Source organism: Phascolarctos cinereus, unplaced genomic scaffold (assembly GCF_003287225.1).
Source record: "Phascolarctos cinereus isolate Bilbo 61053 unplaced genomic scaffold, phaCin_HiC Scaffold_4;HRSCAF=312, whole genome shotgun sequence".
Lineage (NCBI taxonomy): Eukaryota > Metazoa > Chordata > Mammalia > Diprotodontia > Phascolarctidae > Phascolarctos > Phascolarctos cinereus.
In genome coordinates, this window is record NW_027555847.1 from 504,150,009 (window position 1) to 504,169,763 (window position 19,755).

General features: G+C 36.8%; 1 protein-coding gene across 3 annotated transcripts in view; it reads left to right on the forward strand.

Moving 5' to 3' along the window:
- Positions 1 to 17,455, forward strand: part of ABHD3 (abhydrolase domain containing 3, phospholipase) — a 36,843-nt gene extending 19,388 nt beyond the window's left edge. Inside the window, exons 5-9 of one of the 3 annotated variants that reach the window (XM_020970702.2) lie at positions 1,134 to 1,246; positions 6,133 to 6,306; positions 7,772 to 7,820; positions 7,903 to 8,068; positions 16,586 to 17,455. In XM_020970702.2, coding sequence (XP_020826361.2) covers positions 1,134 to 1,246; positions 6,133 to 6,306; positions 7,772 to 7,820; positions 7,903 to 8,068; positions 16,586 to 16,755 — 672 coding nt within the window. In that variant the 3' untranslated portion in view covers positions 16,756 to 17,455. The remainder of the gene's footprint in view (positions 1 to 1,133; positions 1,247 to 6,132; positions 6,307 to 7,771; positions 7,821 to 7,902; positions 8,069 to 16,585) is intronic. The other 2 variants (XM_078153469.1, XM_078153470.1) reach the window with 2 other exon arrangements.
- The last annotated feature ends 2,300 nt before the right edge of the window (positions 17,456 to 19,755 follow it).

The following is a 19,755-nucleotide window of genomic DNA, read 5'->3' on the forward strand; positions in this document are numbered from 1 at the left end:
AACTTGAATTGGAGCCATCCCCACGGACTTTTACCTCACTAAACTGCAGGGAAGTGGCTTGTGAAGCCTTGCCTATCTTTTTGGTCAGTAGCAGAGTGATAGTTTGCCTTCTGTTTAAAAAAAAAAAAGACATACCACTGGCACTAATGGATGTACTCTACAAAGTTAGTTTCAGAGACTTAAGTGAAAGTCTTATAACTATTGTTTTCTTTTGGGATGGGTTGGTGAATCTGTAAACCAAAGATCTACTCCATTCACACAGTAATTTTTTGCATATCTCGAGAGAGCTTTCAATGAAGCCCTTTTGCTATGAACAGAGTCGTTAAGTTCAAATTCAGCATAAGAAAAGATTACTTGTTTTAGTGTATTGTATGTGAAAATAATCAGCTTTACATGTTTTAGCATTATAAGAATCTACTGTGATGTAAAGCAGAGAGGGTTTTAATATTTCTGAAGAACAAAAGAAATTATCAGTTGGTGGGTGCTAGGATTATTTTAACAAAAGAACTGTCCCAGAATACCACTTTTCTTTCAGGATTTAATGCCAGAAGGAAATTAAAAGATTTATAAGAAATTCTTATTTTAAAACTTCCTAATAATAAAAGTTTGTTGTGGCACCCATTTTGTATTTATGGAATGCTTTTCATAAGGAAGTATTTTATGCTTATTTTTATGTAATTTTTATGAAAGTGTAGTTTGCTTTCTAATTCCTAGGCTGAAACTGTTATCACAGATGACTGAAAAGAAATTTAAGGGTGAGTCTATGGTCAAGTGTACAAGCATTTATCAGGTGCCTACTATGTGCTAAATACTGAGTCTCATTTTACTGAAGTTTTTAAACTATATTATCCTCATAGACAAAAAAAAAATAGGTCACTGTTGAAAATAGTCTTGTTAAAAAACAACCACTATTATTTTTACCTTTGCAGACTCTGTTTCATATGTACACAAACGAAAAATTACCATAATCAACAGCCAGCATGTTGAAACACAAAGAAATGGTTATTTCTATTTTGTAATACATTTCTGTTTTAAAATTTTATATATTTTATGCTGTGAAACTAATTATTATTTATATTCAAGTTTATAGTGCAAATCTTTTGTTTGTTTGTTTTATCTATGACTGCTTATAGACACCAAGGACTTATTGTTGTGCTAATACTGAAGATTTGGAAACTGTTATTCACCATGTACACAGCCTATACCCATCAGCCCCATTTCTGGCAGCAGGGGTATCTATGGGAGGGTAAGATTTTTTTTATAAGTTCTTTTATTGAACTGTAATATGAATTATGCCTCATGTTCAGAGTAACATAGATACATAGGCGTTTTTCAAAGTTTGATTTTCCTTAACTGCTTTTGATTAATTCACTCCTTCATTCAGTCCATTTCCATTGGTCCCTGCAGTAAAATGGACATATGGATTATATAGGCCTGACTTGCAGCCCTTTTTCATTTCCCATGGGATTGATTTCTGTTACTCAGCTGCTACCCCTTTTGGGACTTAGCATTTAGCCCAGTGCTCTTCCCTTGATAAACATTTGTCAGTGGCTGAAATCAAAAGGCTCCACTCTTGGGTTTAAGGTTTACTCTGGAGCTGGATGCCAGAAGTACATAGTGGAAGTGAGAACAAGAATAGAGCTTCTCTAATCTTGGGCTTAGATTCACTCACAGCCTTCTCCTGGTGGCCTCCTCCTCAACTGCACTTTTCCGTTCCGTTGGTTAGTGCTCTTGTTTGTTGGTTTTACATTCTTTGATCTCTAAACTCCAAATTTTGGCTGTTTTGCACTGTTTTATTTTTAAAAGCTGTCATGCATGGTGTTTGAAATTGCACTTGGATTTAGTACGAGCATTTGTGTTTATATTTTTATATTACTGATCGTTCTGTTTTTCATTTTCCCAGGGGAGAGCTAAGGAAAACTAAAAATTGCTCTTGTTTCATGTGTTTATATCTTCATAATATTGCTATTGCCACTTAATCTATTTTTAAAATTTATTAGAGGAGAGCTTAGGAAAACTTAAAGTGTTTCCCAGTGTTGATTGTGGTTCAGAATTAAAGGTCATAACCTAGTTTTATTGGTGAATTTCTGAGATTGAATGCATATTTTTCTTAATTTTGCAATTCCCTGTTTATGTAGTTGTTTCGATTTTTAAAACACCCAAGTGCTGTATTTATTTACAAATGCATAATCTTTATGAATTACAGATCCATGCAAGCGTATAATAGATAGATTCTTTAGCTAGTATCCTGATAGCTATAATAATACTCAGAATTCAATTCACCATCTGTTTATCTTAAAGAATAAAACATTTCCCTCCTCAGAAAAGAAAAAAAGGGAGGAAAGTCTTGCATTAACATGGAAGGTCTGCCTTGACCTACAAAAAGAAGAGGCCTGAATCAAAGATGAAAAGTTGGGCAAAGTCTCTGAATTGTGCTTAACCAACAGTGTTCAGCTTGTTTTTTTTTTTCTTCCTTACCTCAAAATATGAACTTTAACGGAAATGATGCCAGCTGAAAGTTGTTCCCTTAATCATATAAGTGTCTAACTTATTATTGTAGACAGATCCTTATATAAACAGGACTAGATTCTCTATTCATATGCTCAAGAGAAATGTCTATTCATGTCACAATGAATCTGCAATGCCTGAAGGCAGGACTTGACCATTAGCCTTTGCAGCTGGTTGAATATTAATGTTTTATAATGGGTTTGAAGAAAGTGCCCTTTCTTGTTGCCTAGCATTGCGACACATTCCCGTGTGGGTTCACCAAATAGGGTTACACTTTTTCATTTGAATGCTTCAGTCAAAAGCACTACACTATTGAGCATCTCCAGGCTGAATACAGATACTAGTTGTTGCCAACAGCTTGGGATATTATCTAAGTCTGCAATTACCAATACCTTACGTGAATCATAGAACCTGTGGGATCAGTGCAGGAACTGGGAAACCTGACCAGCTTCTACTAATAACATTAGGTTGGTCAACAAGCATTTACTGAGTACTTGCTCTGTGCATAGTACTACTCTCCAATGTGTGGTATGACCTAAAACCTTGTGACACGCATGGGATTTGGTCTGTTGATCTGTTAAAGAACGGGGTTAGACTAGATGACCTCTGAGTTCCCTTCCAGCTCTTAAATCTACAATCCTATATAAAGGACCAGCTTGTGGCTAGATTGAACCACTTCAGCTATGGCTAGCTGAGTATCTGGGTTTTTGAGTTCTTTCCCAGAAAGCAATGTTATCAAAATCTACTCCCTCAAGAACTGATGAAACACTGGCCTATTGCCTCCCTCTGTGTCAAGGAAGCAACAAATTATGTAAACCTGCTGCTTCTTGATTGCATATAACACAGGACTGTAGTATTGAGTCATAAATCATCCTGGACTTCAGTATCGAGGCTCCATTTTTTTCAGTGTGTTTGCACCAAAGCTTGAATTTCACCTGACTTAGTACCACCAGACCTAGGCTCCCTAGGACCAACCCCAGTGAAGAGCCTTGCAGTAACCATACTAATCAATAATATTACATAAAAACATTTTTTTTATAAATGCGTATTGTTGGTGTTTGCTGAGAAAGGCCATATCTACTCTAGGCACTTAGTTCCTATAGGACCAAGCCCTCTTCCTAGATAAATCAGTCTTAGTGGCAGCCATTATTCGTTACTCCCTGTGCCACACCAACCTCTCTCCCCAAGAAAATGAGGATTATCTTGATGCTCTGTCCTGCCAACAGACACACAGTTCCTTTGAGACTATGCTGCTTAATAAATCTTCGTTTATGTATTAGCAGTTATAATCCTCATTCCTTACTCAGCCAATTCCCTAGGACATTTCATTCAGCAACAGGACACAGAATTCTGTCCAGATTAGGAGGGTACCTGGCCTTTCATCTTTGTTCTATTGGTCATTCTGCCTTTTCTGCTGAGGCTAATAGAAACTTGCCTTCCTTTTGAATTCTTCATGGAAGGATGCCCAAGAACATGGAGTGGGGCGTATATGATGCATTGTTTTCCCTCACTAATTTCACACAGAGAGTGAGATTCTAATACCATCTACATTCCCCTCTTATACTTGGAACCCACAAAATCAGCATCAGTGTCATAGAGCTTATGCTTGAAATGCTATCTTGGCAATCATTATGTATGTGTATATCCCCTATTAATTTCTGGATGTGGCGAAGAATCGCATGCCCTTATAAATCTTTACATTAACAGGCACAGATTCTTCATTAATATATTCCAGAAGAAGGATGTACACAGGGAAAACAACATTGAAAGAAATTAGAATCCTGATCAATCCACTGATCAGTGAAAACCGATTGTGAAGCGCACCTCCCTCTTTTTGGAAGAGGGGGTGAACTACTGGTGCAGACTGCAGCATATGTTCCCAGATGTGGCCAATATGTTGATTTTTATTCCCTTAACTATACTTCTATTACTAAGCGGAAGGGAAGGGAAAGAAATAAGCATTTACATAGTACCTACTACATTCTAGGCACTGTACTAAGCACTTTACAAATATCATCTCATTTCTCACAAGGGAGGGGAGGAACTCATTGAGAAGTGACAGTGATAATTTTTTAATTAATAAAACATTTTTAAAGAGAAAAGAAAATAAATGCTACAGAGAAATACAATGTCTATATTGTCATAGTGCACCTATAGTACCTTTAGTCAGTGAATTTATAGGTGAATCCCTTAATTAGATTATGAATATAGCCTTTTTCTCAGGACCTCTTTTTCCAAACCGCCTTTTCACTTCAAACATACAAGATAAGAATATGTATTTAAATACGCCATTTAGCTTTGTCATCATCATCCTAATGATCCCAGATCAGTGATCATGACGTACTCAGCATCCTGGACACATCGTGGGTGTTCATATCAGTAGCTCATCATGTACTGTACCGTTCCTCTCATCTAGCGTGTTTACACCAGGCTTACCATGCCCTTTTCTGTCATTAGCCTCTATAGATCAGTTATGAACATTCTCACTGGCATCCCCATAGTAAGAAGTTCTTTCTTTGCCCTAGGCCTGACCCATAGCATATTGGGTACCCTAAGCACTAAGCCAGATTGCTGTACCTCTCTCTCCAAAGCAGAATTATGGAGTTAAGAAATGAAAAAGCAAAGGGGAAAGAAAAAAGATATTTTTAAATAGAAAATAAAGACAGAATTTGAAAGGAAGTACAAGTAAAAGTATGTAGCAGTAATCACAGAGTCTCAGAGTTAAGGTCCCAGAAGCCACTTAATCCAAACTATTCTTGACACTCCCCACACATGTATCTACCACAAATGGACATCTTATCTTTGCTGTAAGACTGCTAGTCAGGGAAACCCATTACCTCCTGAGGCAGCACATTCTTGTTTGGAATAGCTAGTTGTTAGGGAATATCGTGAGTTCAAAGATAGAAGAGGCTACTGTGGACTGGAGTAGTCAAAGAAGATTTCATGAAGTGAAGCATGTAGGAATTTAACAGAGTCTTGAAGGATGGAGTAGGATTCAAATAGGGTAGTAGGAATGACATATCAGACTGGAGGGATAGCATATGCAAGGAAACAGGTAGGAATGTACAGGCATGGTAGAGAAACAGTGAAAAGATCTGTCTGACAGTATATGTAATACAGCAGTAGGTTAAGTTTACAAAGGTCTACTTAGGGGCAGCTAGGTGGCGCAGTGGATAAGAGCTTGGGGCCTGGAGTCAGGAGGACCTGAGTTCAGATGTGGCCTCAGACCAGACACTTGACACTTACTAGCTGTGTGACCCTGGGCAAGTAACGTAACCCCAACTGCCAAAACAAAAACAAACATACAAAGGTCTGCCATTCAGTGTACTATATGATATTGCCTCCTTGTGCAATTAGTGCATTCCTTATCCCATTTGCTCTGTGCAAGATTTGTGATTATATGCATGCAAGGAAATAGGATATTTGCTAAGTGATGATTCTTCTTTTCCAATAGAAAATTTCAGAATTTGCTTTTATATTTCTTAACCCCCAAAGATTTTCCTAAAATTGCTATGATGTCTTCAGTCATGTAGGGTCAAGAAGTAGTTCACTGTGCTAAAATTTAATTTCAATTTAAGTGAGTTACTTATTTTTATTTGTGTGCCACTTATCCTTTGATTTTAGTATGCTACTTTTAAATTATCTGGGCAAAATTGGCACCAAAACCCCTTTGATGGCAGCTGCGACATTTTCTGTTGGCTGGAATACTTTTGCTTGTTCAGAGTCATTGGAGAAACCACTTAACTGGCTGCTTTTTAACTACTATTTGACAACCTGTCTACAGTCATCTGTTAACAAGTGAGTCATCACTTCAAAGTCTTTCAGAAAGCAAAAAAAAATGTTCTGATGTGATATTGTAAGTCTTCTGATTTTCAATTTAAAGTGTCTTAAGTCACTTCCTGTTAATAAGTTAGGGTTTAGGTATTTATATAGGCTTGATAATTATCCTCCCTGTGCACTTAAATAGTACACCAGACTCTGAAACATCACTCCAACATTGTAGTGAATTTCGAGTCATTTACTTTTAAGAATTTTTAGTCCTTGTATTTTTTACAGTACTCAAATATTGTTTTTGTCATTCTGTATACATTTATATATGTATATTTTTTCTACTAAGTTTAACTTTGATTTATATTTTAAGCCAAATGAGCACAATTTGTTTTTCTAAAGGATCAAAGTTTTGCTCTTTAAATCACAGAATGTTAGAACCACAGGGACCTTAGAAACTATTATGTTGGGGGGCAGCTAGGTGGCACCAGTGGATAGAGCACTGGCCCTGGAGTCAGGAGGACCTGAGTTCAGACCAGACACTTGACACTTAGTAGCTGTGTGACCCTGGGCAAGTCACTTAACCCCAATTGCCTTTAAAAAAAAAAGAAGAAGAAGAAAGGAAAAAGAACTATTATGTCCAGATTTTTAAATTTTACAGATAGAGAAAACAAGGCTCAGAGAGTTATCTTCAGTCACAAAATAAAGCCAGTTCTTATCTTTATTAAGAGAAGTACCTGCTGAAAACTATAACTACCTAAAAACTTGATCTTAACTATTAAAATAAGCTTATCTCACTGAAAGGCTGGCAAAAAGTTCTTTTGCAGTTAGTACTAATGGCTGATTAAATAACCAAGATATAGAACACAGCTAGCCAGAAATAATTTGAAAGTTGATTGGTTAAGGAAAAAACAAATGTATTTATTTTAGTACTTATTCTCCAGTGAGGCTATCATCATGTTGATGTGAGTACTCACTCCCGTTACCCAAATTACAGTCTATCCATGCCTTGCGTTACTGTGAGACTTTTGTCCAAATGAGTGTCCTTTAAAGGGGATCTCTGCCACATGGTGGAGGCTTTCCTGTACGTCTTTTATCAGTCTGGATGGTGTTATTCCTGCCTTTTGTTACTTGACAGGCCCACTTCTTTTCTGGCCTTAATTTCTCAGATATCTTTTATATCAGTTTTTGCATGTAGTTTATTGTTGGTAACATTCTGCAGTTTGCCTATGCCCATTGTACATACTTAGCGCTTTAAATTATTTAAGTTTTTCAGATTCATAATATAAATGTTCTTAGCTCATAATTATATAATTAAATAGAATGTATGCAAAGAGTTGAATTCTGTTTTCATCTTTGGTAATTCTTTGACATATTCTGTAGGTTTAAAATGTTAACATTTTCTTGCTCAGCCAGTTATAAATAATAATAGTATTTTAGTTGAGGTGCAAGATGGGAATGGTCTTAATTTTTTTTTTCAATTATTTGTTTCTAGGCATCGACATATGTTTGTGAAACAAGTTGATATGGATCTTGTCATGAAGGTATGAGAAACCTTATGTCAATTTTATTTAATGTTTTGATTTTAAAAATTAGGTGTCATTTATTTGATTTCTATTTCTTCAGGCAAAATCTGTCAGAGAGTTTGATAAACGATTCACATCAGTTATGTTTGGATACCGTTCCATTGATGATTATTACACTGATGCCAGTCCATATCGTAGGTTGAAGTCAGTAGGAATTCCTGTGCTTTGCCTAAATTCTGTGGATGATGTATTCTCTCCCCATCATGGTGAGTTTAATTTCTTTTTTTCTTTTTTTTGGGGGGGGGTTGAGGCAATCAGGGTTAAGTGACTTGCCCAAGGTCACACAGCTATTAAGTGTGAAGTGTCTGAGGCTATATTTGAACTCAGGTCTTCCTGACTCCAAGGCCAGAGCCTCTATTCACTGTGCCACCTAGGTGCCCCATGTGAGTTTAATTTCTTTTAAGATATGTCTAGGTATAAGTGAACTATCTTCAAAATATTCTTAGTTTTAAGAAAATAAGTAAATGATGACATCACAATAATTCTAAAACATTTTGGTGTTTTGAATGTATTATACATAAGAACATTATGGTAAATAGGAACCAGATAGATCCAATAAAGCATATCAGTGTTGACTGCTCCGTTTTTCTTTTAGATGTTATCATTTTGTTAAACCTCTGTTGTGTTCAGTATGAGTGGTCAAGGGAAAGATATAGCCTTTGATGTTTTTGCCTATTTGCATTTTATTGCAATTTCTTCCTTGAAAAATACACTGTTCTTTGAGCTGATTATATTGCACTTGTATAGTATCTTGGCACAGAGTGTCTCTTGTCATAATGGATCTTTTCTATACAAGATTCCTTTCTGTAAGTTTTTTTGCCCTTTCTGTTTAACTAAGGAAGGAATCTTAAGGCATCCGAAGCAGGATAACATTAAATACCTTTTAAATATTAGAAGGTCATGCATTTGAACTATAAAAATAAGATTAGAAGGAAACATTCCTAGGTTTATGGGGGGTTTTTTGTATGAGAACAGCGTAAGAAGGAATTCTGCCAAAAAACTAATTCTTCTGTAGATGAAAAAGCTTAAAAAGTTATGTAACTGAGAGGAAAATTTATTTAAATATTTTGTACAAGAAACAAAAATCCATTTTCTCTTTCTCATCTCTCTTTGCTCTTATCTCTGTCTTTTAAATCAAGGAGCTTAGAAATCAGATGCAAAATTTAAACATGTGTAGAACACATAGAATGTCCCCAAAGTTTTAGTGCAGTTTTAAGCTATTAAAACTTAAAGCTTTATATATGATTGTATTTATAGATTGAAGCACTATAGACTATGTGTACCATAAAGTGATTTGGAGTAATTATAGTGCCATAATAGTTACTATCTAAAATAATTTCTTGAGTGTTTCAAGTTCCACAAAACACTTTCCCCTTAGCAATTGACACCAAAAATTTAAAACTCTCTCAAAATTCAGATATTTGTATTTATTATTAGTTTATAATTATAAAATAGAATTTTTGTTGGGAAGATCTGATCCTTTGTCACAAATTGGAAAAGCAGGACTGGAAACTTTAAGCTATTGAGTATTCTTTTACTCCCTGTGATTCAGTCAAACAAAACCATGTCCTTCAAATGTTTGTCCAAATTAATTTGTTTTTCATAGCAATAAAGAGATTAAGCAACCTTCTTAGTATTTCCTCCACTGTTTCAATGTTTTGCTAATGCTCTTATCAATATAAATTTATCAGTATTTAGCCTAAACTTAATTTAGTTTAGAAGTTTGAAACTATTAACCCTCTTATTCCAATAGGCCTTGTAAATAGTCTTTGTCAGCCTGTTTTTCTTGGGCAGAAGTAAGGAGAACTGAAGTTTCAGTGTGGTCATTTTGAGTATGATGAACAGAAGAACTTTGGAATGATTAGAGATATCCAGAAGTGGAATGGGTTGCCTTGAGAGATTATAGGTTCCTCTTACCTGGAAATGTTCAAGCAAAAGCAGGATGACATGACTACTTTTAGGGTATATTAGAATGGAGATTTTTTTTTTCTAATAGACTACTGATGTCCCTTCTACCTTTGAAAGGTTGTGATTCTGTGATTTTCCTGATATTGTTGCAATTAGTTGCTTAAGAATTTTCTGCACATATCCTATCTTTGTGATCCTTACATCTCAGGATTTTTGAAATTATCTGTCTTCTTATCTGGATTTCTAACTTGTTTTCTCAAACATTAGGCATAGTTCACAAAATGTGGCCCTCCCCTTAGCTTCAAATATTGATGTAAAAGGCCTCTTCTCAGAAATGTAAAGCAGAAAAAAGTAGTGTTAGTAAATTGAAATTTGTTTGAAAAGTTAAGACATTCACATAGCTTGGTGCAGAGCCAAGACAATGGAGCAGCATGGAGGAAGTACAGTGAGCTCCACCTCCAAACTCCTCCAAACAAATCTAGAAAATGCAAGAGACTGAATCCTGATCAAGATATCCAAGAAAATTATCAGAGTAGGAAGACAGACAGAAAGTTCTGCAAACCCCAGGTCTGGCCAGGAGTGTAATACCCCACAAAATATTGCAGAGCAAGGAGAGGTTGTGTATGTAGACAAGAAGGGGTCTCAGAGGGCCTTGAATCTCTAAAGCATAGGTTTCCAAAATGGCCTCTGGGGGGTGCTGGAATGATCTGGGGGGGTAGTAGGGTGCAATTGCAGGGCACTGAATAAAAATAAGGATGTAGTGGAAGCACAAGGAAAGAAGAGAAGAAAAGAAAATTTTGAAAAACTGTTCCTACGTGTTTCATCTGTTGTGTAACAGTGATTACATTATTTTCCAAATAAACACACAAAATGCAAGTTATAACCAATCAGTGGTCAAGTCCGCCTACAGGTCTTAACAAGCAAGTGTTGGCAGGCGAGTGTATTGCACATCGTTGAGAAATCCAGCATGCATTAGTGTGTGTAATATACGTGTAATGACTTGTTTACAATATAATACTATACAGCTACATGACACAATATTGCATCATTAGAATTTCAATGCAGGAAAAATCCACAAATTTATAATAAATTATTAAATTTAAGATGCCTCTCATTTTAAAAATTATATCTTATATTTTTTTTGAAATGGTACAAATTTATAAAATATATTAAAGGGTTAAACAAAGTAGATTTCCAAGGGGACACTGGGTAAATTTCTTTTAAAGGGGGTGGTAGGCCAAGTAAGTTTGGGAACCTCTGCTGTGTAGGATGCAGGAACAGGTACCAACCAGCATCTTTGTTACTCACTGTCCAGTTATGAGTCATAGATCTGGGGCAGATGGAGGAGGAGATATGCATCTAGAGGTGGACTCCAGTGTGAGGAGAGAATGTGGGCCCTAACCTGTATACTGAGCAAGGAGCAAGTTCATCAGCTGTGTGGCTTGGACCCCCAGCAGCAGAACAAAGTCTTAGTCCAGCTTCTAACTCAATTTCATCTGAACTGGTTGAAGGACAAAAGAATACACCCACAGAGTTAAGTATAGAAATATATTTCTTTCAATAGGGAAATAGAGGAGAAAGGAGTGAAGGGAAAGGAGGAATTAGAAGGAGACGTAGGTTGCCTAGTGGATAGAGTACTAAACCTGGAGTCAGGAAGACTCATCTTCTGAGTTCAAATCTAGCATGAGACTGTGTGACCCTAGGCAAGTCACTTAACCATGTTTGCCTTAGTTCCTCATCTGTAAAATAAATTGGAAAAGGAAATGACAAACCACTCCAGTATCTTTGCCAAGAAAATCTGAAATGGGGTTACAAAGAGTCAGATGTGACTGAAAAATTACAGAACAAAAGAAAGAGAGTAGATCAAGGGAAGGATTAGTTCTAGGCAATACAAGCTCTAAGAATGTGCAAAAATATTTTTAGCTTTTTTTGAGGTGGCAAAGAATTAGAATTTGAGAAAATGCCCATCAAATGGGGAATGAATGGTTGGACAAGTTATGGTATATAAGTATGATGGCATACTGTTGTGCTCTAAGAAATGATGAAGGAGGCAATGCTGATGAAGTGAACAGAACCAGGAGAATAATTTATACAATTTTTACAGTATTGCAAAGACAAACAACTTTGAAAGAATTAGAAACTCTAATCAGTGTAATGACCTACCACAATTCTGGAGGACCAATGATGAAACGTGCTACTTATATCCTGAGAGGTAAAGGACAAAGAGTGCAGAATGAGACATTTGCAGGAGGACCTAAGTTCCAGTCTGGCCTCAGACACTTACTTGCTGTGTGACCCTGGGCAAGTCACTTAACCCCAACTGCCTTGCCAAAAACAAAACAAAAAGCAGAATGAGACATGTATATGTGTACATAAATGACACACACATATATGTGTGTATATACACACATTTACATATTATATGTCTGTGAATTTTTTTTGCTTGACTATACATGTTAATTTTTTCTTTCTTTACCTGTTGGGGGGAGAAGACAAATTTTTGCTGATTGAAAAAAGTTAATTAAAAAAGATTTAAAAGTTAATATACTGCTCAGCTTTCTTTAAGTCCCCTTCCACCTCCTCCAGGTACATTTCTCCACATAACTATTTGGAATTAGCCTGTTGATTCCAAGAAACTTTAGTTTTTTCAACAGGAAAATGTGCTATGCATGCTTTACTATTAATAATGTATGTAGAACCATTTAATTAGCTTGAACTTTAACTCTCAATGAAGTCAGATTTTTAAAGAATAGTAAAATAATATGTATGTAGTTAAATTATATTAATTATTTAGCCTTAAGAATATAATTTATGCTGGGCTAATCAAATTTGTAGTAGCCAGTTAATACATATATCCTTGGGGCAGCTGGGTGGCACAGTGGATAGAGCACCAGCCCTGGGGTCAGGAGGATCTGAGTTCAAATTTGGCCTCAGCACTTGACACTTACTAGCTGTATGACTCTGGGCAAGTCACTTAACCTCATTGTCCCCCAGAACAAAACAAAACAAAAATACATGTATCCTTAACTATATGATTTATGTTAAGAATAATTGACTAGAAACTAGTACAAGCCAACAATGGAGTTAGTAACAGGTTACGTTTATGTAAGACTTGAAGGTTTTCAAAGCCTTTTACTCACAACCACAGTGTGAGGGAGTCGTAGAACAAACTTAGTATAATTACCTGAAGTAATGTCAAAGTGTCAAGAACAATAGGTTTTAAAAAAAGAACAATCTGTTTAGAGTTTGAGTTCCTGAATTTAAGTATGGGCTGTGCTAACTTATTAATAATTAGGGGTGGGGGGTAGAAAGAGGAGTGTTGGAATTGGTCACATTGCTAGTAAGGAGCAGAGTTTTGTACTTACTTTCCCCAGTTGTAAAATATGAGATGATTTCTAAGTTTCCTTCTACTTGAAATCCTATTAGGCCCTGAGGAGTAAGTGACTTACCCCTGGCTGTATAATGAGCCAGTGCTAGAAATGACATTCAGATGTAGGCCTCTGCCTCCCTGTTTAGTGCTCTTGGTGCACTGTACCACATGCCAAAGGAAGAGTTGACAGTTACCTTACTCAGATTCCTCAGAGGTCACAAGGTAGCATGTTTCATTTAGTCCTTTGGAATTACAGTTGCTCATTATGCTCATCATTTTAAGTCTTTCAGAGTTGCATATCTTTAATATATATGTGTGTGTATATATATATATACATATATATGTATATGTATATGTGTGTATATATGTGTGTGTATGTATGTATATATGTATGTGTGTGTGTGTGTGTGTGTGTGTGTGTGTGTATATGTATATATATGTGTGTATATATATGTGTGTGTGTGTATATATATATATATATATATATATTGAACTCAGGCCCTCCTGCTTCCAGGGCTGGTGCTCTATCCACTGTGCCACCAAACTGCCCCTGTCTTTACAATATTGTATAAATTGTTTGCTTCACTCTGTGTTAGGTCATACAAGACTTTCCAGGTTTCTCTGAAACTATCCCCTTCATCATTTCTTACAGCACAACAGTTTTCTATCACATCAGTATACCATAACTTATTCAACCATTCATTTCCCAATTGATAGACAACCCCTCAGATTCTAATTCTTTGCTACCCCAAAAAAAGCTGTGAATATTTTTAGATATCTTTAAGAGTTTATTTTGCCTGAGCTAATAGTACCTTTAATCTACCCTCCCTCTAATTCCCCCTTCTCCCTTCACTTCTTTTCCTCCTGTTGAAATAAATTACCAAACTCAGTTCTGTCTGTAATTCTTTCCTCCTTTGACTTGTTAAGATGAGAGTGAGGTTCAAGTGTCAGCTACCCCTCTCCTTTCCATCCTTGTTTGTATAGACTTCTACTTGTGTGCCCCAATTATGTGAGTTAATTTTCCCTAATTTTCCTTTCCCTTCTAAACCCCAAATATTCCTCTTCCTTTCCCTTTCCATTTCTGTTTTTTAAAATCATCATGACATTTACAGACATAATAGAACTACTCTCTGGTCTTCTATCTAACTAGATTCTCTATGTGACTTCTGTGATAGTGTTTTAAAGGGGACACAAGTATCATCTCCCTGATATCAGAATGTAAAGTAGTATATCCTTGTTTAGTCCCTTATAATTATTTGCTTGTTTACTTTATGTGTTTACACTTCAGAGTTTCTACATAGCTCTGATCTTTTCATCAGAAATGCTGGATCAGCCCCAGTCTAGGAGCCAGGAGCTCAGAGCTAGGAAGCTCTGCTGGTTCAGAGTGATAGACCTATAAGTTTTCCATTAGCCCGGATTCCTGTTCTCATTATTCTCTTGCAGACTTTACACTGGACTAGAAACTAGAAATGAGAGCCTGCTGTGCTCCTGAAGTCAAAGCCATACAGCTCTTACTTGGTTTAGACTCACTCCTTTATTACATAGGTTAGCGCCCATGACTGCTCTTTACTCTGGAATTCCCCCCTATGCAAATGGCTCTTCCTCCTATCACCCTAGATCTGTGACCTGGAACTGGGGAGTAGGCAGCAAAGCTGCCAGTTGGCACCTGTTATGGCATCTCATATGAGGTGCCCTGTTAAGGGTCTAGGGACCTGGTGCTCTGAGCAGCATGTTCCTGGCCAGACCTGCCCCTGCTGCCCATAACTCCCACCTTGTAAACAGATCTCTCTGTCTGTCTCTCTCTGCTGACCTGGGCTGAAAAGTGACTCACTGGATTTTTTTTTGAGGTCCCAATTTAGTCAGGTACATTTTCTAGATCTATTTGGGGGAGTTTTTTGTTTTGTTTTGTTTGTTTAAGGGGAAAGCTTGCTATACTTTTTCCTGCTACCCCACCATCTTGCCTTTGTTTCTCTCTTTCTAGTAAGTTTCATCCGGTTAGATTGGGTTCAGCATTCTGTCCTACAAGATATTTTTTAATCCAGCTTGTAAATTCTTTCTCCTAACTTTATATCGTCTGTACATTCAATAGCTAACTCATACATTCCTTACTCCAAGTGATGCACAAAAATGGCAAACAGCAGAGGACCAAGTGAACTCCTTAGATTCCTAAGATGACAGCTTTTTTGGGGGGAGGGGGCAAGGCAGTGGGGTTAAGTGACTTGCTCAGGGTCACACAGCTAGTAAGTGTCAAGTGTCTGAGGCCGCATTTGAACTCGGATCCTCTTGACTCCAGGACCGTTGCTTTATCCACTGCGCCACCTAGCTGCCCCCTAAGACATCTTCTTAAGCTGACATCAAACCACTGATGAATACTCTCTGAGTCTGTCCATTAAACCAGTTCCAAATCCATTATAACAATATTAATGCCTAGTCCACATCTCTCTAATCTTTTATGGAGAAAAATAGTACGAGATTGATAAATGTTTTGCTGAAATCTAGGCAAACTATCCTGATCCCCAGGTCCAGTGACTGTCAAAAAAGGAAATGAAGTTATAGAAGTTTGCCAGGAAACATAATCAAGCTGATTTAACACTCATCCCTTTTTTAAAAATTGAGACATTTGCCCTATTCTTCCCTTCTTCATCTGTCACATTCTTCCACTGTACACAGGTCAGGATACCCCTTTACCACTTTGTATCCTCCTTTGTTTTCACATTGAAACCCTTAAAAAATTAAAAAAAATTTTTTTAAAGAACTTCATTTTCCTTGGTAAGCCAGAGAATTAAGAGGCATTTCTTGAGCTCCTTTCCCCTGTCTTCTAGGTGGGACATCATTCCTCACTTTGAGGATAAATAATAGTCTCTTGATCAAGGCAAAAATACCTCTCTCATACATTATATGTAGGTCACTGCAGAATTCTCTCTGTTTTCTATAACTCCTGCAGGTGAGGCTGTGAGTCCTTTTTATTTCTGGCTGGTAGTTTCCTTAGAAAATTGCTACATCAAATTGTTTGGAGATTGTCCGTCTTCTCAACTCTTTAACACCTAGACAACTATACCCAACTTCTTTTTCCATTTGAGCTCTAATCAGAGACAATGTGACTTGGAAATCAGGAAACCTAAATTTGAAACCCATTTCAGACCCTCTTGGCTGTGTGATGATCATGGGCAAGTCATTGAACTCCTCTTTTCCTCAATTTCCTCATGCTATATGCAGATGATAATATTTATACTTCCTACCTCACAGCATTGTGGTAAGGAAAGCACTTTATGAACTTTAAAGCATCGTATAAGTGCGTGTTATTACTGTGTTTTGATGATATATTTTAATGGTAATGTATAATAATTATATTGAGTAAAAATGATAAAGGTACAGATTTTTCTAGGTATATGTGACCAGTTGGGAAAAGTTGGTAATGATACATTTTTTTTCTCTTTCTCTTTAGCTATCCCAATAGAAACAGCTAAACAAAATCCAAATGTTGCTTTGGTCCTTACATCTTATGGAGGCCATATTGGCTTTCTGGAGGGAATATGGCCAAGACAGTCCACTTACATGGATCGAGTCTTCAAGCAGTTTGTACAAGCCATAGTTGAGCACGGACATGAACTCTAGCTTGTAGGTGTATCTTGTCTAGACCACCATTTTAGCACAGTGGCAAGTTCTGACAAAGGCAGCTCAGCTTAGTGCACAAATTTTAACTACTGTATATAAAGCAAATATGCCAGCAAGAGGATAAAGAGATTTAGAATTATGTGCAAAAACTACTTTTTGAGGAAAAACTACTTTGTAGCAGGAAATGAAGTATATTAGATTCACTTATGTAGATCTTATTTTTAATATGCCTTACCAAGAATGACCTTAAATAAAGTAGCACTCTACATTCATTAAATTGCACTTAACCAAAACCATTGTGTAAGCAGATTTTAATTCCTCAGGGTTTTAATTTAGGTTAGCACTTTTTTTTAGGTTACCCAATTTAAATGATTTATTTCATAATATTCCAATAATTACTAAGATATTTTCAATGCTATTTGAGGTATGTTACATGTTGACACATTCCTAAGGGTACTTATATCTAATAATAAATGTGAAAATGAATTAAGAAGAAATGAAATACAGTATATTGTCTTACCTTTAAAAACAGATTACGACAGTATTAAACTGACTTCTGTACTTGTTACTTTATTCTGTGAGAGTTACTAAATTAGGGCTGGCTTCAGTTTTATAATGATTATTATTTTTATTTACATGATTATTTTTAAATAGTGTATGTACATATGTCTATTAAAATAAATTCTTCCATTTTGAACTATTTACTATGTGGGTTTCCTAATTATCTGACAACAATAAAGGAAAAATAAAGTGTTTTAGTGAGAACTATGATATATATAGATATAGATATAGATAGATAGATATATGAGAACTTAATTTGAGTGGAAATCAGTATGAAAGTCCAAAAGATTTTTCTTTTTAGTTTTCCTACTCCCAGAATACTTTGCCCCTTATTCAGATATTTCTTCCTCTTACCTTCTTTTTCACCTGTTTGCATGTGTATTCTGTACTTTACATTTATCTTTATCACTAACTTTCCTCCTAAAACCTCCCTACCCCCTACCTTCCCTATTATTATAGAGGGTAGCACCCATCATCCAGTTCCTCAGACTTACAATCTAGGAGTCATCCTGACCTCCTCACTATCTCTCACCCCACCCCACTCCCCAATGTCTAAGCTGTTGTCAAAGCCCATCCATTTCACCTTTGCAACTTCTCTTGAATCTGGCCCCCTTCTCTCTTCTGACCCTGTCACCACTGGTGTAGGTCCTCATCACCTCATGCCTTGGACTATTGTCATTAACTCCAGTGACTTCCTGTTGCCTCCAGGATCAAGTTCAAAATGCTCTGTTTGGCATTCATAGCCCTTCATAACCTAGTCAGGTTGTCATGGGAAGGTAAGAAGATGGAGTTGAGCTGATTAAGACCATTTTTAAAAATTAAAAAATATATATAATAAAATAAAGCAACACATTGATCACATCTTAAATTGCATGCCTCATTCTACCCTTTATAGTCTGTCATTTCTCTGATAGATTTTCTTCTTTCTTTTTTTCTTCTTTTTCCTTCCCCTCCACCTCCCCTTCCTTCTCCACTTTATCCTTCTTCCCCTTTCTTCTCCTTTTCCTCCTTTTCCACTTCTGTCCATTTGGGGAGTCATACCCTCACATGTGGGTGGGTGCTTTGTCCAAAGGAATACAAATTTTGACTGCTTACACTGGGATTAGATTTTTTTTTCTATCACTGTTTTTGTTTTTTCCCGTGAAACTAGGACAGTAACCCTTTTGTTCTTGTAGTTTTCATTTAGGATTTCTTGAAACATAACTCTAGAAAACCAGGCTTTGTTAAAGTCCATTATTATTCAAATGAGGCTGCTTGACTATTCCTTAGACCCAAATCACTCTGGCTTTCACTGACTGGCCAATAACAGGTACCAGCCCAAATCTCACTCACTGAGTTTTCAGGGCTCAGAGTGAAGGTAAACAGCAACTGTTCCTGTTCTGTCCAGAAACTGAGATCTTCCCCTCCCAGACTGATTCTTTTGTGGAGGCAAACTAGGCCATCTTTTGCCTCTATTCTCACCTTGCCTTTAATTATTACTGAATGGGCATTGCCTCAGACAAACTGAGACCTGGAAAAGACCTTAGCTTAAAAGAGCCACTGCATCTGGGGCCATAGCTAGTAGCCTTGACCTAGTCTTGCCACTGGACTCCAAGCTGACTCTGGAGGAGAAAGTGAGGCTGATGACTTTGCACAGTTCTGCGTCACTTAACTCCAATTCACTTGCAAGTCAAGACTTCACCCTCCTGATGTCCTCTTCAAGAATGAAGGGCAAACAACAGTAATAGGTCTCTGATACTTCTCTGACATGCCAAAGAGATCTCTCCTGTTCATTGTCTTACTTTTAGCAGCATGTACATGGATGGTTACAGGATAAGCATTAACACCACATCACTAAAAAGTGGAAGGAGGGACGAGTGTATATGTATGTTATATTTCTAAGTAGTTTATTGAAGGGCATATTTGGAAAGATATGTTGAAGCCAGGTTGCAAAAGACTTTAAAATTTAAATACAGGGTAATAAGGAGCCACTAGAATTTACTCAGTAGAGGAGTAGCTTGGTCAGCCTTGCACTTACGGAAAATCATTTTGGCAGCAGTATGTAGGATGTGCTGAATTGAGGAAACACATGAGGCAGGAAGACTAATTAGGAGGTTGTCAAGAAAATCTAGGTGAGAAGTAATGAAGTCCTGAACTAAGGTGGTAGCTATGTAAGTAAACAAGTCTGATGCAAGACAGAATATAGAGATAGAAATGGCAAGATTTAGCAATGAGGAGTCAAAGATACTGTGGAGGTTACAAACTGGGAGAACTAGAAAAATAGTGGTGCCTTTGACAGAAATAGGAAAATGGGAGGGTTTAGGGATAAAAAGAATGGGTTCTGCTTTGGACATGTTGAGTTTGAGATATCTCAGGACCTTCAATTTGAAATATTCTATGGGCTCTGAATGGTGGGATTGAAGCAAGCTCAGGACAGACACTCAGGCTAGATATGCAAAT